A 27345-nucleotide genomic window follows, 5' to 3' on the forward strand; every position below is an offset into this window, starting at 1 on the left:
TTCCACTTTCTTTTTTTTTTTTTTTCTTTTTACTTATTCAACATTGTGCAAAGTGTCACCACATTTGTTTATCGACTTGTGCCTTGATTATCTATCACAGTAAATTTCCATTAAATGATTAGTGATCTTAGTTGGACGAGTTGGCTCTCTAGTGTTTCACCCTGAACTACTGAAGTTTGCCAGAACAATAAGCTCATCTTGTTGTTGCCCATTCCAATTAGGCTGTTCAAAATTTTTTCTCTTCTATTTTTGGAAATATAATGTTTTTTTTTTTTAGATCTCAATAATATGTGCTTCAATTCGTCTTGGTGGTAATTACTTTAGCATAGGCTTTGCTGTCTTTATTTGAACTCTTACCGGTTTATCTGAAGTCATATAAGCAGAGCTAATATGCAGTTATTTGTTAATCGTGGGTAGTTTGAACATGAATGCTAGAGCAAGTTGTATTAGTAAAATAAGCTCCTAAAGTATTTGTCTACGTTATTACTTTTGTTGTTATTGTAGTCATTATTTCACTCATTGCTTGCAGGTTTGTGGGTTTGATCTCTTGCGTTGTGAAGGACGGTCATATGTATGTGATGTGAATGGATGGAGTTTTGTGAAAAATTCCTACAAGTAATACTCACTTTCTTCTCATTCTTGATATAGCCTAAAAACATGTGTTGCTACAAATCTTAGCAAGTCATTTTAGGGTGTAAATATTATATTGAATTTCCTCTCCAAAAGGAACCAAGAGGAAGCACAAAAAAAAAAAATTCAGTTGTCGCTATTTGTGTTGTTGTCATTGCTGTGTTAACTTAAGGCTGATTCCTTGCCCCTGCCCCCAATCTCTTGAGAATTTTGTTGTGTCTGAAGACTGAAAGTGGCATAGGAATTGTGATTTGTGACATAAAACTTTACAAATTTAGCTGGAAACTAATCAAGCGTAAAAAATAAAATAAAAATAATGTTTGAAACTTGGTGAGCTTCATCATGATGCATCAGTGTTCTTGTAATTGGTACGACACAACATATATTAATGATCAAGACATTTTATCATGATACTTTTCAAACTACTAATGCTTGATTTATGTCACTGTAATGCTTAAATCTTCAGAAATAAAGTGGTATTTTATTCATTCAAGCATGACAACTAAACATTCTCGAGTTTTATAAAAATTTGATATTGTATTCATTGTTTTTATTCCAACTTTTATAATTTTAGTTTTTGTTATTTATTTAACATTTCAGGCTGATTATTTTGACGGAAGCTAGTATACTCTGTTATCCATTTTCCTGTTGACCACCTTTGCACTACTCTTAGTTTCCTTATATTTTACTTATTAGTACTCTCTCTAATGCAGATACTATGATGATGCTGCTTGTGTATTAAGGAAGATGTTCTTAGATGCCAAAGCTCCTCACCTTTCATCAGTAATTCCACCCACTTTACCATGGAAAGTCAATGAACCAGTACAGCCTTCTGAGGGACTAACTCGTCAGGGAAGTGGGATTATTGGTGCATTTGGGCAGTCAGAGGAGTTACGCTGTGTAATAGCAATCATTCGCCAGTATGTTGTAAAAATTCCCTCTTGTTTTTACTGGATTAGTTAACAAGGAATTTATTTTATTTTCAAGAATCTATAGCAATTGAATCCATAGTTTGTTTGCCATAACTAGAAATCAAACTAGTATTGTGTCTGGAACAAATGGAGAATTGAGTTCATATGTTCTTTCAAAGAATGCATTGCATGCATTAAAGAGAGGGAGTGTCAAAAGATAGAGAAGAGTTTTGCTTTAATTAAATAATGGAGTGTATTTAATTCTAATTGGTTTTGCATTACTGTGGAATTCAATCTTGAATTCCATTCATCACAAAAGATTCATTCTAAGTATTCTGAATTTCGTGGGATTTAAGTTACAGAATCTCAAGTGAGAATTCTACACAATTTTATGGAATTAAAAAATGAGGTGATCTTCAGTTCTCTTTTTATGTAAATTTTTCGTGGACAGTGGTGATAGAACTCCAAAACAGAAGGTGAAGTTAAAGGTTACTGAGGAAAAGCTATTAAACCTGATGTTGAAATACAATGGGGGACGACCTAGATCTGAAGTGAGTTAGTTTGTTGGTACTTTTCTTTTTCTAATATCTTGCAAGACAACTGGTTAATATTTGGGTCTCTCTCTCTCTCTCTCTCCCCCCCCTTCATTTGTTCTGCAGACGAAACTTAAAAGTGCAATTCAGTTGCAAGATCTGTTGGATGCCACACGAATGCTTGTACCACGGACAAGGTTTTACCCAAAACTGTAACTCTATTTTATCTTTGTTGCCATGGTTAATTTGTACATATGATATGAAATCCGTCTTACTAATGTGCATGTTCAGAACTTGGTAAATTGCAATTTTGGACATATGCTCATTGTATAAATTTTATGGTTGCTTCCCTTATCATGGTCGACATCATGCATTTGAAATATATATTTTTCTCTCTTTTAGGGGATCTATTTTCTGGAATATGGATTGGTTATAAGTACATGATTTATGTTGAGGTCTTTTGAGAAACAGTAGAAGCACAAACTTGAGAGCTTGGAGAGTTTAGGTCCATGATATACCTTTCATTTGTGTTAGTACCAAGTGAAGAATCCAAATGTTGTATCTTGGCGTCCTATGTTGAAATTAAAAATAAGAGTGGGAATTACTTTATCCACTATTAAATTGAGTAGTTCGATTCTGATTTATTGGTGACTTCATACATTATGCAGACCTGGTCGAGAAAGTGATAGTGAGGCGGAGGACATTGAGCACGCTGAAAAGCTTCGCCAAGTTAAAGCAGTGCTTGAAGAGGTTAGCATCACTTCAAATTATGAATTTTCGATTCAGTAATATGTTGCATTGCATTTGTGCTCTAACCTAGCCTCAAGTGGGTTTATTGCTTCTGCGTGCGCATGTTTGCTCATTTTAATCAGTTTTTTTATCCTAAAGGAATTAAATTTATTTTTAACATTCAACCTTATTCTCTAGCGAAAGTGGTCATTGTGATATAGTTAGCTCACAATTTGATTGGTGGTTTCGCTTGACTTGTATTTCGGCAATTGTTAAAACTAATGCGAATGATGCTGGACCATGTGGTGAAGGAAAAGAATAAATAGTCGTCACACCTAACTGTTAATCTTATGCTTACCAGTATCTTTAATACACTATAATTGGGAGTATGTCTTATTGTAATATTTTCAAATTTTTATGATCCAGGGTGGGCATTTCTCTGGAATTTATAGGAAGGTCCAGCTAAAGCCACTAAAGTGGGTTAAAGTTCCAAAAAGTAATGGTGAAGGTGAGGAAGAACGACCTGTCGAAGCTCTGATGGTTCTTAAGTATGGGGGTGTTCTTACTCATGCTGGCAGAAAGCAGGTGTTAATTATTAGTAACTCATAGATAGATATGGTTCTTTATTCATCTTTGCATATACAATAGAACGATAAAGATATCTTCAGATAAGCATGCTGGCAAAATTCTTAAAGGTTAACACCTTTCATCATCAGGTACCCTTCTAACTTCTGTTTTGATTTTTCTTTTCTGTTTCTAATTGTTTTGCAGGCAGAAGAACTGGGTAGATATTTTCGGAATAATATGTATCCAGGTAAGTTATTTACTTTCCTTTTTTCCTGCAAAATTAGTTCACTTGACCTGCTTTATGGGAGTAATCTCATAAGGATTTGTATGTTTAAGGTTTATTTTCTTAATCCTCTCTCCACACATTTTGTTACAATCTCATAACTAGAGCATCTGTGACTAGCAAAAACTGGGACTCAAGTCTTCTTCAGAATTCCTTGTTTAATTTATGGTTTTTGTGGTAATTGCATTAGTGTTGTAGTGTACAAATGGAGCTTCATGAATTGTCATTTTCTATACTCTTACTAGAGATGTCTTTGACAATATTACATTATGTTCCATTACAGTTTCCCCAAACATAACCTTGGTTTTTAATGGTTTACAAAAAAAAACAATTCCATTAGATTTCTAGTGTTCTTAATGTGTGCCCAGGCTCAAGGCTCAACTTGGCGCAACTTTCTTGCCTGAATCATACCCCAGTGAGATGCAAACTTAATAGGCATGCCTATTACATCTGGGCCCTCACGTCAGGCATAGTACTGGATTTTGGTGCGCTTGAAAATTTCTATATATTTTCCTATTTTAAATAATTTTTGCTTTATATTAGAAGTTGAATATTCAAACTTAAAAATAGTAAAAAAAATTAAGCTTTCCTTATTGAAATCTCATGCCAAAAGTGAACTTTGAACTTTCCTAATTCACCATTACTGCAAAGTTTCAGGTAAAAAAATCCTTCAAAAACCAAAACTCAAAAGATGCATCATCTCCTTCTCTCTAACACTATGCAAGGTTGAAAGGGGTGAAGGGGAAGGGAAGGTTTTTTAAAGGAAGGGAAGAGGGGGATGGGATGGGAGAAGGAAACTTTTGTCTCATATTTGGAAAATTAAAAATTAGATGTGGATGGGAAGGAAAGAGAAACATTTATTTTTAGTTTGGATAGATGGAAGGGGGATGAAATTTAATATTGAAAGGACAAAGAAAGAATCTGAATATGTTAATTTAGTTTTAAGTGATCAATAGAATTATAAAAATAAATGGATAATTTGAAAGGAGTTAGTCCCTTCATTGATTTGAAGTGGTTTTCATCTCGATTCGTTGTGTAACCAAATATCAACTTGTTACAGAGTTGCTATAATTAGGGTAGTTTTATTTAATATTCTAATGGGAATCATTCTCTTTAATAGTGGATGGAAATTAAGCAAGTTCTTTATTTTTATGGGTTGTTATTTGTAGGCAGGTATTATAATGGGTAATGGGTAGTCAATAGTCTTTAGCTTTGCATTTTTTTGTTATTTCTAGGTATTTTGAGAGAGAAAAAATTACTCTTATTCTTAATAAAAATCTCTATGAAGAAGCATGTATACGTGCTATAATCCTAAAATAGGAAATATTCTCTAATCCTAGTATAGCAAGTATTCCATAATCCTTAACATAAGGAATAAATACAAATATGACATTTCATAAAATAGGAAGTAACTATTCAATATTCCTCCTCAAGTTGGTGCACAGATATCACATATGCCAACTTGTAAAATAAAATATGAGATTTGTTTTTTGGTTCAGTGAGATTTGTTTCTGAGTTCCTGTTCCTCTCCTCTTTGTTTTCAACAACCGAAGTGTATTGTCTTGATTCTGCTAATGCTATTTGGTTTGAGATTCTTTATTGCTATTGTGAAGTGGGTGCAGTTGCTGAGCGTGGTGTTGTGCTATCTTTGCTGAAAGCGTTTCCATTTAAAAGTCATGGGGACTCCAGGGATTATCGAACCTAAGGCTGTTATCACTGATGTTGTTCCGGTAATGACTAGGATAACAGAGAATAATTGGGAGATATCTTCCCAACAGCTTTGAATGGTGCTTGTTTTGACTATATTTGTAACAAGTTGCGCATGATTAACATCTATGCTCTAACTTGAGGGGGAGTGTTAAGGGAAATCAATATAGAGCAAGTATTCCTAATTAGTTCCGAAGTATATTCCTAATTAGTTTATGATTTGTATTCCTAAATAGCCTAGGTAGCCTAGGAATTCCTTGCATATAGACCTATGTAATTCATTGATGAGATACATGAAATACAACTACAATATTTTCTCTTAACAGTACGTTTCAATCGAACCATCTGCCTTATCTTTTATTATAAACACCCATTTACATCCAACTTATTTGTTCCTTAATGGAGGAGTGAAAAGTTCCTAAGTCTCATTTTTTTGCTAAAGTTTCCTTTTTTACAGTTAAGGATTAGTTGTGTAGATTTAATGTGGGAAAATATTTTTCTGTATTTGATTCATCAATAGGGACACATATATACACATACAAGATACTATAAACCTATTAAGAATCTAACTCCTAATAGAGTTCTATTTACAACTCCTAATAGAGTTCTATTTACAACTAATCCTTAACACTCCCCCTCAAGTTGGAGCATAGATATTAATCATGCCTAACTTGTTACAAAGATAGTCAACCCGGGGTCCGTTTAGAGCTTTTGTAAAGATATCCCCTAACTGTTCACTTGTTTTAACGTGTCCTGTAGAGATAACACCCTGTTGTATCTTTTCACGAATGAAATGACAATCAATCTCGATATGTTTTGTTCGTTCATGGAATACTGGATTTGATGCAATGTGAAGAGCAGCTTGATTATCACACCATAACTTTGCAGGCAAGGATGACTTGAAGCCAATTTCCTCTAACAACTGACTAATCCAAATTAATTCACAAGCAGATTGTGCCATAGCTCGATATTCTGATTCAGCACTCGATCGTGAGACTACATTTTGTTTCTTGCTCCTCCATGATATCAAGTTTCCACCTACAAAGACCCAATATCTTGAAGTTGATCTTCTATCAACCTTCGAACTTGCCCAATCCGCATCTGAAAAACATTCAATGTTCAAATGCCTATGATTACTGTAAAGCAGGCCACGACCTGGATTACCTTTCAAGTAGCACAAAATCTGTCCCAAAGCTTCCCAATGGATAACAGTAGGAGAAGACATAAACTGGCTCAAGACGCTCACAGAGTAAGCAATATCTGGACGTGTTACGGTAAGATAATTCAATTTGCCCACTAACCTTCTATACATCTCAGGATCATCAAATAGCTCACCACCAATTGAAAGTTGCATATTTGGAGTCATTGGAGCACTGCATGGCTTGGCACCCAACTTTCCGGTTTCCTTCAGTAAGTCAAGGACATACTTCCTTTGAGATAAGAAGATGCCTCTCTTACACCTAGATACTTCAATACCCAAAAAATACTTCAACAAGCCTAAGTCTTTTGTCTGGAACTGAGTCTGGAGAAATGATTTGAGTGATGTAATGCCGGCTGAATCACTCCCTGTAATAACAATGTCATCAACATAAACCACAAGTAGAATCAAACCAGTCTTAGTACTTCTGAAAAATACAGAATGATCAGAAGTACTCTTCTGCATGCCAAATTGATGTACCACATTGCAAAATCTACCAAACCAAGCTCGAGGACTCTGTTTTAGGCCATAAAGAGATTTTTGAAGTTTACACACTTTACCCGACTCCCCCTGAGCAACAAAGCCTGGTGGTTGCTCCATGTAAACTTCCTCCTGAAGATCCCCATGAAGAAAGGCATTCTTAACGTCCAGCTGATGTAAAGGCCAGTCAAAAGTAGCTGCTAATGAAATAAATAAACGAACAGAAGACAATTTGGCAACAGGAGAAAAAGTATCAGAATAATCAAGGCCATAGATCTGAGAATAACCCTTTGCAACTAATCGAGCCTTGAGACGAGCAACAGTCCCATCAGGATTCACTTTAACGGTGAAAACCCACTTACAACCAATAGCTTTCTTACCTGCCGGGAGAGGCACAAGATCCCAAGTACCATTAGTATCTAAGGCAGCCATCTCCTCTTTCATTGCTGCACACCAACCAGGATGGGACAAGGCTTGGACAACAGTTTTAGGAATAGAGACAGAGTCTAAGTTACTTACAAAACAACGAGATGAAGAAGAAAGATGATCATAACAAACAAAAGAGGAAATAGGGTAGGTACACTTGCGTTTACCTTTTCTAAGAGCAATGGGAAGGTCAAGGTCTGACTGGGGAGTGGATGGCACAGGCTCAGGTTGAGTGGAGAGAACCGGATCTTCTGTTGAAACGGCAGGTGGAGGAAGTGAGTCAAGAGTTCCTGGTCTCCTGGAATAAACCTGTTCAAAACGAGGGCGTGTAGATGCTGGTGCAGGAGCGGGAATAGAAGCAGCAGACACTGGAGTAGGAGCAAGAGCAAGGTCAGGAATACGAGCAGGAGCAGGAGAGTTATGAACTTGCTGGATAGCATAGACTAAAAGGTCATCATCCTCCCTCTCACTCTTATATATAGAAGAAGGAAAAAATGGAGTATTCTCAAAAAATGTGACATCTGCAGAAATAAGATAACGGTCAAGATCGGGAGAGAAACAACGATACCCTTTTTGATGCCGAGAATACCCAAGGAAAACACAACGAAGGGACTTTGGATCTAATTTGGAAACCTGTGGACGAACATCACGAACAAAACAAGTACAACCAAAAATACGAGGTTCAATGGGGAATAGAAGTTTAGAAGGAAGCAAGACATTATAAGGAATTGCACCATTAAGCACAGAAGAAGGCATGCGATTAATCAAAAAACATGCAGTAGAGACAGCATCAGCCCAAAAATGTTTAGGGACTTTCATTTGGAATAAAAGTGCCCTAGCAACTTCAAGAAGATGTCGATTCTTTCTTTCTGCAACCCCATTTTGAGAAGGAGTATCAACACAACATGTTTGATGGAGAATACCATTTTGTGACATATAAGATTGGAAGGAACTAGATAGGTATTCTTTAGCATTATCACTGTGCAATATGCGAACAGAAGTATTAAATTGAGTTTTAATTTCAGCACAAAAAGAACAGAAAATAGAGAATATCTCAGAACGAGTTTTCATTAAAAATAACCAAGTAACACGAGAATAATCATCCACAAAAGTTACAAAATACCGAAAGCCAATTTTAGAAATAACAGGACATGGACCCCAAACATCAGAATGAACTAACTCAAAAGGGGATGAAACCCGTTTATTGACTCGAGGAACTAAAGGTAAACGATGATGTTTGGCAAATTGACAAGATTCACATTCCAAAGACTGAAACTGCGGACACAACTTCTTTAAAGTAGACAATGATGGATGACCCAAACGACAATGAACCTCAAGAGGAGATAGAGCACCAGCACAAGCCAAGAGATAATGAAACGTGTTCATCCAGAAGATAAAGGCCACCAGACTCACGTCCTCTACCAATAATCCGCTTCGTCAAAAGATCCTGAAACACACAATATGTAGGATAAAATTTGACACAACAATTCAGCATACGAGTAATTTTGCTAACAGATAATAGATTAAACGAAAAACGAGGCAAACAAAAAACAGAAGACAATGGAAGAGATGGAATGGGATTGGCAGTGCCAATACATTTGACAGGAGATGTGGACCCATCAGCTAGAGTAACATGACGATTAAATTGTTTAGGTTCTTTTAATGAGGATAAGAGACTAGGGTTACCTGTCATGTGATCGGTGCAACCAGAATCAATGACCCACTCTGATGAGGTAGACATAAGACAAGAAGGAGGAGTACTTGAGTTGGCAGCAGCAGCAATTGAGGAATTAGTAGACTTAGAGGAACGGTATCTAGAGAGCTCAGCATACTCCGCAGCAGAAATTGTTACATTGTTGTCAGAAGAAGTAACTGCATAATCTTGATTTGCCATATTTACCCTTGGTGGCTTATTTATTAGTTTCTTGCAATACCGTTTAGTGTGACCAGGTTCATGACAATAATGACAGATAAGAATGCTTGTCTCCCGAGTGATTGGTCCATTACCACGGTTATTTCCTCCTCTTCCTCTGTTTCCTGGCTGTCTAGCTACCTGATTATGACTCACAAGGGCACTATTATCAGAAGGGGAAGGTGTATGAGAACCTTCAGTACGGAGCAATCTAGCAAAAGTCTCCTGAAGAGAGGTAACATCACTGCTTGAAAGAACTTGTGATTTGCCAGTTTCAAAAACTGGAGCAAGACCTGCACGAAAACTCATTACAGCCATTTGTTCTCGCTGCGTTTGTTGAACCTTAACATCGGGACTAAAAGGCAATAAAACATTAAGTTCCTCGTAAATCTTTTTAAATTCCATGAAATAAGCTGTAAGGGTCATATCTCGCTGGTTAGCCCGATAAAATCCTTTGCAGACCTCATACATACGAGACAGATTACCTTTTCCCGAATACAAGAATTCAAGATATTCCATTAATTCTTTAACAAACTCACAATGATTGATTAATCCAACCACTTCACTGTCAATAGAATTGCGAATCAGTAGGAATAACTTAGCATCTTCCCTGAGCCAACGTTGCCTAGTGTCATCAGTTGGTGGATCATCAATTAAATGATCATCTTTTTCAACGCTTCGCAAATAAACTCGAATTGTCTTACTCCAATCTAAATAATTAGTTCCTTTCAATTTATGTTCTGTGATCTTATTCATTGCTGGGATTAATTCAGTAATAGTAGTTTTAGAATCTGTAGTTGGAGGATCCATTATTAACAAAAACTAAACACCCTACCAGCAACCCAAAAAGAGATCCAAAAAAAAATAGCCTTTCAAAAGCAAACAGGAGCAAACAGTAACCTGAAAACGCCAAATTGACAAAAACTGAGAACGCCCCTACCAAAACTTCGCCGGATCGGAAAAACAACCACCTGAGTAGATTGTTGAAGTTGAAACGAAGCCAGAGAACTATTTCCGATCGCCGGAAATAGCCGGACGCGCCGCCATGCGCCGGCGCGTGGTACTGTAGCAGAAACACAAAAGCAGCGCGTGGGGCCCACGCGCAGGGAATCCGGTGACCGGATTTGGAGGGAACGCCGATCGGCAGCTGGGGAACCTTCTGAGGTAGGTGGTGAGACAAAACGGTGACCCTAGAACTGTCACCGAGACCGACAGCCGCTGGAATTTCAACGCAAACGGAAAAAAAAAGGTTTAACGAGCCAAAGGCTCTGATACCATGTAGATTTAATGTGGAAAAATATTTTTCTGTATTTGATTCATCAATAGGGACACATATATATACACATACAAGATACTATAAACCTATTAAGAATCTAACTCCTAATAGAGTTCTATTTACAACTCCTAATAGAGTTCTTTTTACAACTAATCCTTAACAAGTTGTAAATAGAGTTCTATTAGGAGTTAGATTCCTAATTAGTTTATGATTTGTATTCCTAAATAGCTAGGAAGCATAGGAATTCCTTATATATAGACCTATATAATTGATTGATAAGACACAAGAAATACAATTATAATATAATCTCTCAACATGGTATCAGAGCCTTCCATTCACACACACACACACACACACACACAAAAAAAAAAAAAAAAAAAAAAAAAAAAAAAAAAAAAAAAAAAAAAAAAAAAAAAAAAAAAAAAATTTCTCGAAACTTCCCTTACGAGAAGCTACTGCCACCCTAGGAAGCCTTTCTAGGGTTAGTATTTTGCCTTACCATCCACCCTAGGATATTCTCCAGTTGCCGATCAGCGACCTCAGAATCCGGTCGCTGGATTCCAAGTGAATGGCCACCACTCGCCACCTCTTTCTTCCCGCTCTAGTTCACGCGCTGGTGCATATCTAATGGTCTTTTTCATTCCGGTTCCTCTCTCCGACGTTGGCTTGAAGAGAGACGTGCAACCCAGTGAGTTGCATCGTCATTCTTGGGCTTATTCAATGGGTTTGTTTGCTGCGATTCTGTTGCAGCTGTGTCGGACAGTCCTCTGCTACTGTTGTTGCTTTAATTTGCTGAGGAAACATATTTTTCCTTTGCTGTGACAATTGGTTTAGGTAATTTTCGGTGATTTTCTAGTGATTCCTTTTTGCATTAGGGTTTAGTACTGCACCTTTGCTGCAATTACAGGTATTCTGCTTTTGAACCTTCTCCTTTGTCAAGAGCAGTGCAACCCCAGTGAGTTGCATTGTGTTCTTGGCCTTCAGTGGTGTGCTCCGTTTGCCAGATTTTCCTTTGCTGCGTTTCTGAATATCCGCGCTACTGGGTTTCCTCTTTGAGGCATTGATTATGGAAGCTTGAAACAGCCCTGTGAGTTTTTCTGGTTCAGTGAGATTTGTTTCGACAACCTAAGTGTATTGTCTTAATTCTGCTACTACTATTTGGTTTGGGATTCTATATTGCTATAATGAAGTGGGTATAGTTGCTGAGTATGGTATTGTGCTTTGCTGAAAGTAGTAGTTTGTAACAAGTTGAGCATGATTAACATCTATGCTCCAACTTGAGGGGGAGTGTTAAGAATTAGTTGTAAATAGAGTTCTATTAGGAGTTAGATTCCTAATTAGTTTATGATTTGTATTCCTAAATAGCTCGGTAGCATGGGAATTCCTTATATATAGACCTATGTAATCGATTGATGAGATACAAGAAATACAATTACAATATAATCTCTCAACATTTACCATAAGATGCTTCTTGCCAATCCTGTGGAATAGAAACTGAAGCAACAGACAGAAAAAATCTATATGAAAGAGAGAGGTAACTATAGGAAACAAAGTTAGAAATAGGATGTTTAATACAAGCTCTAACTTCTCTTCTAATAGCAATAGGAATATCAAAACCGTCAGCAATAGGAGTAGAATCAATAGAAATTAGAATTATCAGGAGTTAAGCGAGACTCCCTAGTCACCACATGAATTTTAGGGAGCTGAAGAAATAGATGGCGGTTGATATGGTACAACATGCTCGACGGCTTTATCTGTCATGTCCAAAAATTTTTTAGATTTAATATTTAGCATCCTCCTAAGTTTCTCTTGATAAAAGCTGTATGCATTGCAGGTGAAGGTACAGGCTTGCTACGCCTTCATAGCACGTATCGTCACGATCTTAAAATTTACAGCTCTGATGAGGGTCGAGTTCAGGTATAACATAACAGTTCATGAGGAGAAAATAATAATTGATCTTGGTTGATTTGTTGTCATTCTGTTAATTGCTTTCTTTGTTGTCCAAATATTTCTGGCACCAAACACCATTTTAGAAGATATTTGTTTGCAGATGTCTGCAGCTGCATTTGCCAAAGGCCTCCTTGATCTCGAAGGACAACTTACACCAATCCTGGTTTGTGGTCTCATGTTTTTAGGGTTTGACTGCTCATGGATGTTTAATTGTAGTTTACTCATCAAGCTTTGTCCAGGTTTCCCTTGTTAGCAAAGATTCCTCAATGTTGGATGGACTTGACAATGCCAGTGTTGAGATGGAAGAAGCCAAGGTTTGTCTTGCGTTTTTATATGTGAATATGTTGCAGTCAGCATCTAGTCATTGAGTAAGATTACGGCCCAAAGAATGTTAATAACTCAATTCACGTATATTCCTTTTAGTTTATACGCTATTATTGCCTAAGACTGCTTTTTTACTACTAGTGCTGATTGACTTGATCTCAGAAGATAGACATGGTTAAACTAATAACTAACTGTAATGGCATTTACTTAACGATAAGGCCTTGGATTGGTGATACGGTTGCTCTTTTGTGACTGGATGATCATGAATTCTTGTGGAGACAACATCTTAAAAAATTGATATGATAGAGAACTCTCCCTATACCTTCCCTGGATGAGGACCCTCATGAGCCATGGATGCCTTTATGAGCATTAACTACACTTTGATGTTGTCAAAATTGGAATAGGGGTGGGAATGTTCAGCATGACGTGTATGCAATATGAACCTGGTATAAAACACAAAATTAGAATTTGTGTTGAACCTAATTGTTTCCATTATGTAATAACATTCACAGAATTTTGAAAAAAGATAATAATGTCATGTTACGAGTTGACATGCCAACCTTAGAACACTACTGGATTGGTATATATTTACTTTCTATATTTTCATTATGACTATTCCGGTTCAATAAAATACAAATCGACCTTTTGCGATTGACCTTAAATATCCTATTTTCGGCATCCATATAGTGAACATATCTTTCTCTTATTGGATACAATAAGTAGGATATTGTCTAAATAAAACTTTTTTTTCTAAAAAAAAAGAAAAGCATTAGTTTAACAGTTAAGTGGGTTTTATTAGATAAACGTGTTTGTGTCATGTTAAGTGGTAACACCTATGTATTGGCACAACACGAAAATAACATACCAACTTGAATTGCCTCGCCCATTGTTATGTTATCTAAGATAATTGGTCCCTTTTCTCTTTTTAACTTTTGCAGGCTAGGTTAAATGAGATCATAACTTCTGGTGCAAAGGCTGCTTGTAACACTGGTTCCTCTGAATTTCCTTGGATGACTGATGGAGCTGGACTGCCTCAAAATGCTTCTGAACTTCTTCCCAAACTGGTAACTATATTTTCAACTGAGACATTTTACCTTGTACTCCTAAATATATTTGCATGTATGATTTGCATATTTGCTTGTTCATATGTATGTTTTACAATGGAATGTTTTGGTTCACCTTAGAAATGAAATGGATCCAAGTTTTTTTTCTTAAATAAGTAAATAAAATTCGTTGGTTATATTATACTTGAAAATTGATGAATTTCAATATAAATTCAAGTTAATTAAATATAAAAATATGTATAAAAGAATTTTGGATTCCTTGTGAACAAAACCGAAAAATGGAAACCTATCCCAAGCAATTTTTTTAACTAACCAAACATTTTTTACGCCTCACCTCACTCAGGTGTGCGCCTTTGCCTAGAGGCTAGTGCCTGCTCCAGCAGTCCTTTGCGCCTCTAATTACTGTGGTGGTTAATCCCTATTTGGCCTGTGTCTTTGCTTTTGTTTAAAGTTAAGTTGTGCAGTTACAGTGCAATATGATAAAGGGAAAAAAAATTCTTGCAAAAAAAAAAAAAAAAAAACTCAGTAGCTCTTAGTTTTGAGATGGAACAAAAGAACTGTTGATTTTCAGAGAATATGTGAAAAAGAATTCCTCTAAATTTTTCTATATTACTTCATGAGATTATACATCCTATTTATACACACACATGTAGTTCTAAATAGGAAGAAATACAAGTAAGGTAGGATCAACAATCTCTCCTAAATAGGCTATGCTAAATCACACAAGTCAACAAGAACGTTTTGCATCACTTTTTGTACCATGAGGTTTCACCCAATGCTGCTTGATGTGATTTTGATTAATATCGTTGAAGTTATATTTAAAAAATATCTTTGTGTCAGACTGCAGTTCAACTATGGAACCAATTGTTTATTAATTATATATAAAATATGCCTAGCTATATCAAGAAAGTCTTTTTATTATAATATCTTTTCTCCAAAAGAAAATAGTCTTAAGAATAGTAGTAGTTTCTAATATGGAACTTATATGATGTGTTATATATAATAATGCTCGGAACTATTAGTCAGACACCAAAAGAGTATGTTTGCATGTTATAGCATTGGTTTTATAACCTATTTTATTCTTTTTTTTTTCAAACTTTTTTTTATTTCCTTCTCTGTTTGCTTCATGGACAGGTAAAATTGACTAAGAAGGTCACAGAACAAGTGAGATTGCTTGCCAAGGATGAAGATGAAGAACTTACAGAGACAAGCTCATACAATGTAATTCTCCCATATGACCAAGCAAAGGCCCTTGGTAAAACAAACATTGATATTGATCGTATTGCTGCTGGATTACCCTGTGGTAGTGAGGGATTCCTTTTGATGTATGCACGCTGGAGAAAACTGGAAAGGGACTTGTACAATGAACGCAAAGTGTAAGTGGTTGCTATCTTTCGGTTGATCATTCATTACATTAATAGTGTAGATAATCAATAAAATATATTAAGAATATTGCATTTTCAATTCTTTCAAATTACTGAGAATTGTGTTGTTCTGGTGTCTACAAACGGAAAAAGGGTTCTTTTCTTTTTTTTTTTTTTTTTTTTTTGGGGGGGGGGGGGGGGGGGTGGTTAGTATTTTAATATGCTTTCCCCCATTGGGTACTATATTTGCTGATATTGTGTCATTGTTGTTTTACTTGCAGACGATTTGATATAACTCAAATTCCTGATGTTTATGACTCTTGCAAGTAAGTTCTCTGTTTCCAATTTGTATGTGGATGCAAGCTGTTTGGTAGTAGTAATATATCCATACATAAGTAAAAAATTCTGTTACTCATGATGTAGAAGCACTTTTTGTAATGTTATGATTTTAGCTTGAAGAACCCATTCTCCTACTAAGCTATTAGTAGGCATTCTAACTTAAATTTGATTGTTATTGTCTAAAGGTTATTGCTTGTGCTATTCTATTTGCCATCAGATGTTGCATTGTTTATCCTTATATTATGTGTCATGACCTTCCATTGATCTGAGAACCTATTGTTACTCCAGATAGTTCTTTGAGACACTCCCTAATGTACAAACTGTTAATTCTTCAGATAATTCTTTGCAAGTGCTTGTTGAAATATGGAATGTAAAATCTAAGACCTCTAGTGGATAAACTTCCCGATTCCAAATTTGTGCATTGCTTTATTTTAAAGTTGCTTCTAAACATTGTTTTTACCTGTTGAAGGGCATCCGATTTGAAAATTAGTAGTGGAAAGACATTTGAGATTTGCTGACTAGCACCTCAATTATGGTGGTCTAGGTTGGGTTGTGCTTGTGTGGTAGCCAATATAGGCATGTAACAACATTTGGTCTCAGAGGCATGCCAAACATGCACTTTTGCCACTACCTGTGCATGAATACGTAACATGCACAGGGGCCATTAGACACAAATTGTGCTGCTGGCATGCATGTAGGCATGGCTATTATTTCCTAGTGCTGAACAGGAAAGGGAAAAAGAAATTTGTAATGACAGAATACTTTTAAGTTGATGTTATGTTCCATGACACTAAAATTTAAGCCAATTGATGGCCTTGCTTCAAAACTTTATGGAAATCCGATTTTAAGAATGGTCTTGTATTATGTCATTCCTAGGTACACCTATTCTGACTGATAAAGTGCTTCTTTTCAATTGACCAACCTATCATTTTGTAGATATGATCTGTTGCACAATGCACACCTTAATCTAGAAGGGCTGGATGAACTCTTCAAAGTTGCTCAGGTATGAATACTGTCTGATCACACACTAGTTTCATTATTAAAGGTGGTTTGATTTCCATTTAAATTTCACATCTTATCAATTGTTGGTCTAACTTACTGATAATGAGATGAGTAATCCTGCTTCTCATTATAACAATTCAGGAGTGCCACAAATACTTATTTTATTGCTTTTATCTTACTTCCATTTATATTATTATTGCAGTTACTTGCAGATGGTGTCATTCCAAATGAGTATGGGATTAATCCGAAGCAGAAATTGAAGATTGGCTCCAAGGTGAGGCCCTGATTTGCTGCTTCTGGTTTCATCTTGCACCATAAATTCATTTGATAGGTGATAGCAATTTGTTTGGTTGCTTTGGGTTTTTGTATTGACAACCTGTGTTGATTGTAAGATCAGAACACTCTTTCTAATGTTTCCTGAGGAAACCATTTGTTGCATATTCTCTTTAAGTATGTTTGGGTTTGTGGATTCACAGATTTTAGCATGCATTTCTTAACAATCACATGGTTTGTGCCTTGATAGATGTGTCTGCTCTCTTCAACTTCCTAAGAACATGAATGCGTTATTAAACATAGCTGAACTTCGACTTCATTGAATTTCAGATTGCGCGTCGTTTGTTGGGTAAAATATTGATTGATCTAAGGAATACCCAAGAAGAAGCCATCAGTGTTGCAGAATTAAAAAGCAATCAAGACCAACATTCAACATTAACAAAGAGTGAAAAGGACGATCCAGATAATCAATCAAAGTTTTTTATTAAAAATGAAGACCCCAGAAGAACTAGCACCACAAGTGAAAAATCGATGGATCAAGATGATGATGATGATAAAGAGACAAAATATCGTTTGGATCCAAAGTACTAACTCCAACCATTCAATTCATTCTTAAAATGTTTAATGCCCTAACTGAATATTGCAACATCAATTACTCTTAAACAGGTATGCAAATGTGAAGACGCCTGATCGCCATGTCCGGACACGTCTTTATTTTACTTCAGTAAGTATAATATGTGCACCATTTGCTTGCTCTGAAATCGCCTTATACCTCTTTTGTCTCTCTTTCCCCCTTGTAGACAAACACAAAGCAGGAGTCAAGATTTTCTTAATTTTTTCCTCCATAGAAATTTTTTGAACATAAAGTAAAATGGGAATCATTCAAATGTGTTTGCCAAGAAAGGTGAAGAAATAGCTTATTGGTTGCTTGTTAGCAATTTTTCCCTCATTGAAGAAGAATTTTACACTTGCAAAGTATCAAACTCTCGTGAGGGACTTGAAAACATTTCACGGAATCAATGTCCTTTTGGATTTCAAATGTTCAGATTAAATCTGTATTTGTTTCCTTTCTTTGTGCACTTTTGGTATAGTAGAAATAGCATTAGCTTTTGTTTGGATGGGTGAGGGAAGGTTTATTAAAGTAAGATAAGGTAAATGTCAGGTGTAGTAACTTTGTGTTGTTTGGTCTGGGGGTATCGGAAGGCAATATTAAATATGAAGATTACGAAAATGCCCTTCTCATGAAAGGTGTTATTTCAGATATATAAATTGGTTAGAATTTTTTTAATAAAATATTAATTTATGTATATTAAATTGCTTCTTCCTAAACTAGATTTTGAAGGACATTAAAATAAAAATTTTTAAGGACATTATTTTAAAAATTTTTACTGAGAAAAAAATTGATGAAATAGGGTATGGGTCAATTTCGGGTTCTTTTTTCTAGGAAACCATGGATAATATGGGAAATCAACGTTTTTAAGCTTCTCTAACTCCTCCCATTTGATGGGTTGGAAAATAAGCATAAAAAAACTCTCCTCCCTTAAATCCTCTTTCCAAATAACCCATTTTGTTAACTGTAGCTTTATCTTACCCTCAGAAGCCCCCAAAACCCTCAATCCAAAGAATCTATTAATAGATTAGAAAGGTATCGAGTTAAACCCATGCTTTTCTACCAATTTATTATTTCTCTAGGCTCATTCTTCTACTTCTTTCAACATAAAGGAGGGTTGCCCCTTCTTCAAAGAGGCAACAAGAGAGAAAATATTATCATTGCTATTCTTCCTTCATTTGCTCTAGTTGACTTTATTATGTCATGAAAAATTTTAGATATTCCATCAATTTGATATTTGAAAGTGCTATGTAGTTCACATCCAATAAATATAAAAGTATGATATTCTCTTTGTATGACACATGATGGCACTCTTAAATTATATATTGCAATTTTGTCCAACAGGAATCTCATATCCATTCCCTTATGAATGTTCTCCGTTACTGTAACCTGGACGAATCTCTTCAAGGAGAGGATAGTCTTGTTTGTCTTAATGCCTTGGAGCGTCTTCACAAAACCAAGGAGCTTGACTACATGAGTTACATTGTGCTGAGGATGTTTGAGAATACTGAGGTACTGATTCTTTCTGTACTGTGTTTATTTAAATTTTTCAATTTTACATGGTGTTTAGCTTTCTTCTTTAAGATGAAGCATTTCTATTGTTGAAAGTTAGTTTTTCTGTCCTTGGCTTGTTCTATAAGCAGTCCGCCAGAAATTGGTTTGTTTGGTCTGATTTGAGACCTTGAATCTAGCCAATGAAGTGGTGTTTTTCTTTTTCTCTTTAATGCTTTGCAACCAATTCACTGACATTAAGTTTTGTTGTTAATCTTTAACCTTGAGGAACCGGAGTTCTTGTTGGCTGTCTTATTACACTTTGCATAAATACCTTTCATTTCTAGCAACCAGGCTGTGCACAGTTTGATTCTCTTTATTTTTGGGAACCAGAAACAAAATGCTCCAGAACTGTCAAATTGAACTGAAAATTTTGGTTCGGTTCGATTTGGTTCTTTGCTTCTAGTTTATGTTCCAGTTCTTTTTCTATATTAACTGAACTCAATTAAAATATTAAAATTGATTTTATCTCTATTTCAATTGAACTGAATTGAAATATTGAAATTGAAATATTAAATTAATTCAGAGTTAACGAAACCCTATCCAAAACATTACTGCATGTGATTTTTTGTTGAAATTTTAATAGAAATCCTATCTATTTGTTTTTTTTTTTTTTTTTTTTTTTTTTGACAGGACCTATTTGTTAGTTGACACTTGCTAAAATAACCATATATATATATATATATATATATACCTAAATTGTATATGTTATATATGCAATATTTTTATATTTAGTGAATGATGGTATCTAATTTTTTTCTTTAAATTTTATATTAAAATAAGATTATCCGAGAATATGATATCAATTTGGTTTCATATTTTTAGGTTTTATAATATCAGTTCTTTTTCAATGTGTAGCTTATTTAAAACATCTTTATTCAAGTTCTATAGATGTATAATTAAAACAAGTTTATTATGATTATTAATTCTTAAATTAAGTTGCATATTTTTTTTTTTTTGAAAACAAATTAAGTTGCATATATTATAGTAAGAATTTTTTTTTTTAAATTATATACATTTATGGATTATCTTATTGTTAAAATATTAGATAGAAATGGTAAGTTATCAATTTCTGGTGTGGGCAAATAGTTCAATTTTTATTAGTAAATATTGGTAATCTTTTTTTTACATAATAAAATATGATGGCTGTTTTAGATTACATAGTGGCAAAATTTTTTTTTTTAAAAAAAAATTATAGATCAGTTCTTTTGGTTTGGAACAATTTCGGTTCAGTTCTTAATGAAGAATCCAAACTAGAACCAAAAGAGTAAACTGCATTCAGTTTTGGTTCCTATGGTCTGGGTTCTTTGTCGGTTTCGATTGGATTCAGTTTGGTTCGGGTCCCCAAGAACTGTGCACAGCCTTACTAGTAACAATGTACTCTTATACTTTTACCTTATTTCTAGCTCATTTAATGGTTACATTGAGATAGTTTCTTAGATCCAATCAAAAATCCAATTGCACAAGTATCTGCCCTCTTGATTGTTGGAATGTGTGGGTGTTATACTGAGCATGTTTAAAGCAGGAAAACAACTTCTTATTGTCAGGATCATGTAACAATGCTTACTCTACAATTGTACTTAATGGTTTACTTACTAATACTAATTTCACTGACTGCTCATATTTGTTATTCTTCGATAATTATTCATATGGGATTCTTTTGCTTAACAAGAAGTGTTCTCAAAATTAAAACAGCAGGTTGCTTTAGAAGACCCAAAAAGGTTCCGCATAGAGATGACATATAGTCGTGGTGCAGACTTATCCCCATTAGAGGTAATGTTTCTTCAATTGTTCCGGGGAAATTTCCATCTACTTCAATTATGTCCTAAGGCCATTTAAATAAACATTTATTACTTTACAGAATAGGACATATACATATGTATATATATTAATGGGAAAAGCAATGGAGAGAGAGACAAAAGGATAATATGCCCTTAAATATGATTTAGCTTATATTTTATTTGGAAACATGGAATTGAATGTTAGATGAGAAATTGGACTTCAATGAAATGAGAGGTTAGACTTATGGTTCTGAAAATTATCATTAGTTGGATTAAATTTTTATGGAATTTACCTTAAATTAGGTTACTAAGGACATGATACCTTTGCATCTTCGGATTGTTCAGTAAACTTCTTTTCGCATTTCCTAATACTATTAAATTGACCTTGCTAACACTGAGAGTTATCTGATCTTATGTGTATCCACAAGATTAGATTTTAAAAGTTAGATTACATATATTGAAGTAACATGTTTTAAGGGTGATGTTGACAAATGACACTATTTCTATTTTGCTTGACAGAAAAACGACAGTGAGGCTACCTCATTGCATCAGGAACATACGCTGCCTATTATGGGTCCAGAAAGGCTGCAAGAAGTGGGATCGTATCTCACATTAGAGAAAATGGAGAAGATGGTTCGCCCGTTCGCCATGCCAGCAGAAGACTTTCCACCAGCAGCAACCCCAGCAGGATTCTCCGGCTACTTCTCGAAAAGTGCAGCAGTACTAGAACGCTTGGTGAATCTTTGGCCTTTCCATAAACATGACAAACACGCTACCGCTAATGCAAAATAATAGCTTAAATTCTTTTTTTCTTCTCTGTTTTATTTTTTTAAAATTCCTTTTGTTTTTCGCATTCTTCTGTTACATTAACATGAATTATAACTACCAAGGTGAGGTTTAAGCTTTCCTGGGAGAAAATTTTGAAGCATAACTCTTAATGGCAAAAGATAAGTTATTGTAAGTAATATTAAGTTTAAACTGAAATTGCTCGTATCCTTTTCTTCTTTTTTCTTTAGCTAGTGGGTAATAACTATTGCTTAAATATATATAAAAGATTTGCTCTTAACTGATCAAATCAAATTGTTATGGTTTCTAAAATATGTGGTTTGGTTTTGAATCTGGTTAAATAATTAAGAAATAAGCTCAGGTGATTGAGTTGAATTGATTTGTTTCAATTATATCTACCAATCTGTTCATTTTGGCTTTCTTTAAAAAGAAAGTTGATTTATCCCAATCGTACTATGGTTGAGGAAGTTTTTGTTCTAATTGAATAATTAAATTGAATAGATGCTATTCTTTTTATTTTCTTATTTTGGTTTGGTTTTTTTTTACAGAAAACCAAATGGACTGAAATAATCAAATTAGTGTTTGGATAAGTCTATATTTTGGTCCATAAAAAAAATCGACATGATTTCATTTGTTTGGTTCAAGGTTCTTTTTGGTTCAATTGGGTTTCTTTTCTATTATTAAAAATGGATTTTTTTTGTTTTATTCAATTCAACTTGAATTTCATACTTAATCCATTTCAGTTTCCACATTTTTAAAATTCGGACTTTTCAGTTGGGATGTGTTTTTCAATTCGGTTCGGCTGCCTCCACCCACCCCAAAGTTACGTGACCATTTTTTCCATCTCGTGCCATTTCTATGTCCATGGAGAATGATTAGTCAATTTCAATTTATGACAGGTGCTTTTAAAGAAGACAAATCTTATATCCTCTTAGAATCGTATCTTCTGTATATATGTAGACATTATAGAAATGACAAAATCAAAATGGGTCCTGAATTGATGACTAAGGGAGCAGTAGTGGTTAATTTCAGAATAATAAAACGACATTATATAATCAGTCTTATTTCTACAAACTGTCACAATCAGTTCCGTTGCTCACCTTCACAACTGCTACGATGCACCTGCGCTTGTTTGTGAGGGTACGATTGAAGATTAGTATAAAATTGATACAGAATAGCCTATTTATTTCATTTACTTATTTTTAAAATTTTGTTTTAAATTTAAATGAGATATAATAAGATTAAAATTATTAAACGTGGGATAATTATTTAATGACATAATAAATTTTCAATTTTAATTAAAATTATACATCTGCGATATTTTATTGTATACAGCGGTTGAAATAGGGGTACTAAGATTGGCCTTCTTAGCCCTATCCTCAAAATTCACTGCTAAAATCATATAAAATAGCAAAATTCTGCAGGTTGTAAGAATTGTATCAAGAAACGACCTTTAACCTCTCTGATTTTTCAATTTTAACTTGCTACATTTGCCCTATAAATTCAAATTATAATAAATTAATTGTCATAATTGCATCTTAAATTCAAATTATATTAAACTTTTTATCATAAGTACATCATAAATTTAAACTCTAACTCCGAGAAAATAAGGTTCAGAATATAGTAAAACACTTTATGGTGGCTTCGTAGATGAGGTTTATTCATAATGAGAAAGATGATAGAGGAAATGGAGGCACAAAGGAGAGAGATGGAGAACCGATTGACAATCAATGAATGAAGAGGAAGATTAGAAGGTGATGGTTAAAAGGAAACGCAACGTTTCACTTGATCAACAACTTGGATTAAACTCAATGTTCAAAACTGAAATCCATAATTTTTATTTTTTATCAATAATTTGCTATAATTTGAACTTATAAATGTAATTATACAGAAAATTTACCCTAACTTTGATTAGGGTGCAAATGTGATAAAAATAAAATTAGAGATCTAAGGATTAAGGACGTTTTATCAAAAAATTTAGTGTATTTTATATGGTTTGGTCAACTTTTTTTTTTTTTTTTTTTTAAATTGCCTAAAATAGGATAGTTTTAAAATTTTAAAAAATAAAATTTTAAAATATTTTATTTATTAAGATGAGAAGTTTTGCAATACCTTTAAAGACAATAAAATTCTAGCAGAACCGTGAGTTGGATGAAGGAAAATGCATGAGCTCTTATTTTACTCATTGTTCTTTTCAAGTTCTCTTTTTATGGTAAAAAAAAAAATGATCCAATTCAACAAGGATCAAATTGTGAGTCAATCTTCCGTACCTATTTACCTAATATAAATAAATAAATAAACACATATATATATTACCATCTAAATTTTACTATTTTTATAAAATATCAAATTTTATAATATTACAAGAAATTATACTTCTTTTCATAATTTTTTTATAATTTTGTTATTAAAAAAACTTATTATTTTTCAACTTTTTTATTTTCAAAATAAATACAATTCGGCCAAATAATTTTATTATATTACTTGCCTATTTCACATGACTTAATAACAACATCAAACATCTACATAATGGTATTTTTACTAGTAAAAATGTTATGGAAAAATAAGAAAATTTAAACCCTAAAATAAAAAAAAGGGGAAATGCATACCACTACATTTTAGTTTGTTAATTTACATTTCCCCCCTCCATTAATTTATTCCATGTATAACTCCCTTGGAAGAGTTAATTTACTTTTGTATTTGGCCAAAAATTTAAAGTGTGATGTCCAAATAAATATTTGAAGTACACGTGTTAAAGAATCCAAACCAAAAGAATGAAGTGAGTCACAAATCACAAATCACAGATCAAAGAAAATTTATGACAAAGGGTGCTGTCTCATAAAAGATGAAACACAATATTAGGAACAAAAACGTGGGAATCACGATTTTGAAGCTTGTTAGGAGCACATCTTCATCACCACTTCTGCCTAATCGATCTTTCTCGTTTTCATTTTATTAAATTTTTTTTCGTAACTTACCCCTAAAAAGACATTTAAGTGGTCTCCAAATTTATGAAAAGCGGTAAATAATGAGAGAGATGATGTTACTTAAATGAAGAGTTTTATTTGCTTAGGCTTCCAACCAAGCAAGACCGTGGCTTCACTGTTACAACTGCCAATAAAATTTCAACCTCAAATCTAGAATGAAAAATTGGCATGAAATTTGAAAAAAAGTTTGGGCTGTCATGTAAAAAATGTCCACATATTTTTGCTATAAGTATGGACTAACTATTTTATATGTTTGTAATATTTTAAGTTGTTTATAAGGTAAAGTTAATCATAATGGATATAAATGGTACAACAATTTTTATTTAAGCATTGTCGTCGTTTGAAGGAAATTTTCTTTTGTTTTGGACTCATTAGAATTGTGTGTAAATCTTACAATACATGCAAACTTAATTACGAGGGATAGGCAGAGGGTGTGTATATAACTCAGACTTTGCTTGCAACTTGATCAAATTTAATATGTGCGTATAATGTGAAGTTCTCACTCTTTTAATGAACGGTTTAATTTGTTTTGAAACATTAATTGTTCAATACAATATAATAATATCTGCCACTTTTTTGAAATTCTCTCAAGGTCAATGTTTAAACTAAAAACCAAAACAATAACATATTGAACTTTTTACTTTGGCATTATTCCTAAAGTTACCATTTTAAGCAATTTTTTCTGTATAAATAGAATGCAAAAAAAAAAGAGGAAATTTTCCTTATATAAATAGAACAGAGGGAGTAAATCCTTTTTTTTTTAATATCCATTGAAATTAAACGGTTCATATTAAATTTTTCTTAAAACTAGTCAAATTATAATCAAACATTGAAAGATTAAAAATCGATGTTTTAGTTTTGTTTATATCAAGATTTAATTAATGATAATGTAATAATTTGACTATATTTATTGACAAGAAGTACATAAAATGAGAGTAAAATACTCTTTCTATTTTCTTTAATTATAGTTTTTTTTTATATAGAGAAACTTACTTGATTTGATAACTTTGGAAAGAATGCCAAAGGAAAACGATTATAATTCCCTTAATTTACCTTTCTTATCTGCATTAATTTTGTTAGAAAAATGAGATAATGACAAACAAAACACGGGTTATTGCATTTAACGTCCTTATGTTTTCAAAGCATAATTGAAAGTGTATTCTCCCTCCATTAAATGCAATATTGTTTTACTTTTAATTATGATGCACATATTTATTCGTGTTTTCACGCAATCGTTTAGTACATGAGAGTTAATAATGTACACACGTGAATAATATTATCACGAATTTGGATAAAATTTTATATACATATGTAAAACATGATCACAAAGTTATTTGGAAATACACTAATTTAATAAAAATTCTTGTGTACTCTATTTTGCATTGAAACTTTATCAATATGCACACAAGATTTATTTATATGTGGGTATATTTAAGAAGTTCAAAAGACTCTTTCATAAATCATTGACTCTGCAATTCTTTTATCATTTTTGCGCACATATTTTTCAATGGACAATACTTAATGTCAAGAAGTAAGTCCAAATTTTAAAACGAATTTCAATTTTAGGTAAAGTTTGAATTTAGAGAAGGAAAATGTGAGTTGGCTGACAGTAAAAATAAGACAATATTTAATGGTGTTTCAAGGGCAAACTAGGAAGAAAATAGACAAAATATTCAGTTAAACTACCTCATTAATCTTTGTGCAAATTATGTTTTCTCTATATAAAGAAAACAAATATAGAGTAGTACATTTCAAATGCTATTCACTAATAATAATAATAAAAAAAGATAATAATTTAAAATGGATGAAAAAAAAACTATGGGACAAGATGAGTACTGCTCCATTTGTTCTCTTTATATAGAGAAACTTGCTCATTAGGGCGTTTCTTTTTTATAGAGAACTTTACTCAAAATGGAAACTTTGAAAAAGATATAAGATGATATCCAAAATGTTCTCATATTAACTATGTAATCCGCATGCCGATGGTGCTTTGAACGAGGAAAGTGACAGACAAAAAAGAAAAGATATTTAATGCACTTAAGTTTCTAAATTATGATTGGATGACTATTTTTCAATGTGTATTTTTTTAAAGTGTGCTCGATTTTATGGATGTGAGCACAAACATGAGTGATAATTTATGTAATTATTCAAAATATGAACACATAATTGGATAACTGCACCATAGTTTTAAAAGACCTTTTTATTTTGATATCACACATTGTAAATATGTGCACGAATTTCATTTTCTGAATTACTTAATATAATTTTATAGTTTGACTGCGCACCGCTGAAAATTTCATGCTCATATTCTGAATACGTTATACAAAATGAAAAAAAAAAACAGTAGCAGCTAATTATAAATTTATTGAAATTTTATTGAGATCAATGAAAATGGATTATTTATGATGCAAGAAATATCATTTCCCTTTTTTATTGCCTTTAGTTTGAAAAGCTTGTGAATGCAATTACATGTTCATGTTTTGCTTCAAATTTATACAAGTGCATATTGTAGAAGTTGAGGAGATAATAAGAGTATCAACAACTTTGGCTCCATATTTTTGTCATATTTGCGCATCATTGATTGAAATTGCTTAAGACTTTAGAAAATGATGGAAATTCAATAAACGTGGAATGTTAATTTAGAAAAGTTTGATATCAGCTC

The 27345-nt window shown here is 33.5% G+C and overlaps 1 protein-coding gene across 7 annotated transcripts in view; it reads left to right on the forward strand.

Annotated features, from left to right (window-relative positions):
• Nucleotides 1-21903, forward strand: part of LOC105642524 (inositol hexakisphosphate and diphosphoinositol-pentakisphosphate kinase VIP2) — a 29871-nt gene extending 7968 nt beyond the window's left edge. For 2 of the 7 annotated variants that reach the window (XM_089716682.1, XM_089716684.1), the window contains exons 11-31: nt 530-615; nt 1344-1550; nt 1993-2092; nt 2201-2271; nt 2743-2824; nt 3230-3388; nt 3575-3617; nt 4022-4138; nt 12487-12569; nt 12703-12765; nt 12842-12916; nt 13865-13990; nt 15125-15366; nt 15636-15680; nt 16630-16696; nt 16898-16969; nt 17299-17552; nt 17635-17692; nt 18923-19090; nt 20825-20902; nt 21430-21903. In XM_089716682.1, coding sequence (XP_089572808.1) covers nt 530-615; nt 1344-1550; nt 1993-2092; nt 2201-2271; nt 2743-2824; nt 3230-3388; nt 3575-3617; nt 4022-4138; nt 12487-12569; nt 12703-12765; nt 12842-12916; nt 13865-13990; nt 15125-15366; nt 15636-15680; nt 16630-16696; nt 16898-16969; nt 17299-17552; nt 17635-17692; nt 18923-19090; nt 20825-20902; nt 21430-21702 — 2469 coding nt within the window. In that variant the 3' untranslated portion in view covers nt 21703-21903. The remainder of the gene's footprint in view (nt 1-529; nt 616-1343; nt 1551-1992; nt 2093-2200; nt 2272-2742; nt 2825-3229; nt 3389-3574; nt 3618-4021; nt 4139-12486; nt 12570-12702; nt 12766-12841; nt 12917-13864; nt 13991-15124; nt 15367-15635; nt 15681-16629; nt 16697-16897; nt 16970-17298; nt 17553-17634; nt 17693-18922; nt 19091-20824; nt 20903-21429) is intronic. The other 5 variants (XM_089716686.1, XM_089716688.1, XM_089716685.1 and 2 more) reach the window with 3 other exon arrangements.
• The last annotated feature ends 5442 nt before the right edge of the window (nt 21904-27345 follow it).

Source organism: Jatropha curcas, chromosome 11 (genome assembly GCF_041381405.1).
Source record: "Jatropha curcas cultivar XTBG-Jc1 chromosome 11, XTBG_Jcur_1.0, whole genome shotgun sequence".
Lineage (NCBI taxonomy): Eukaryota > Viridiplantae > Streptophyta > Magnoliopsida > Malpighiales > Euphorbiaceae > Jatropha > Jatropha curcas.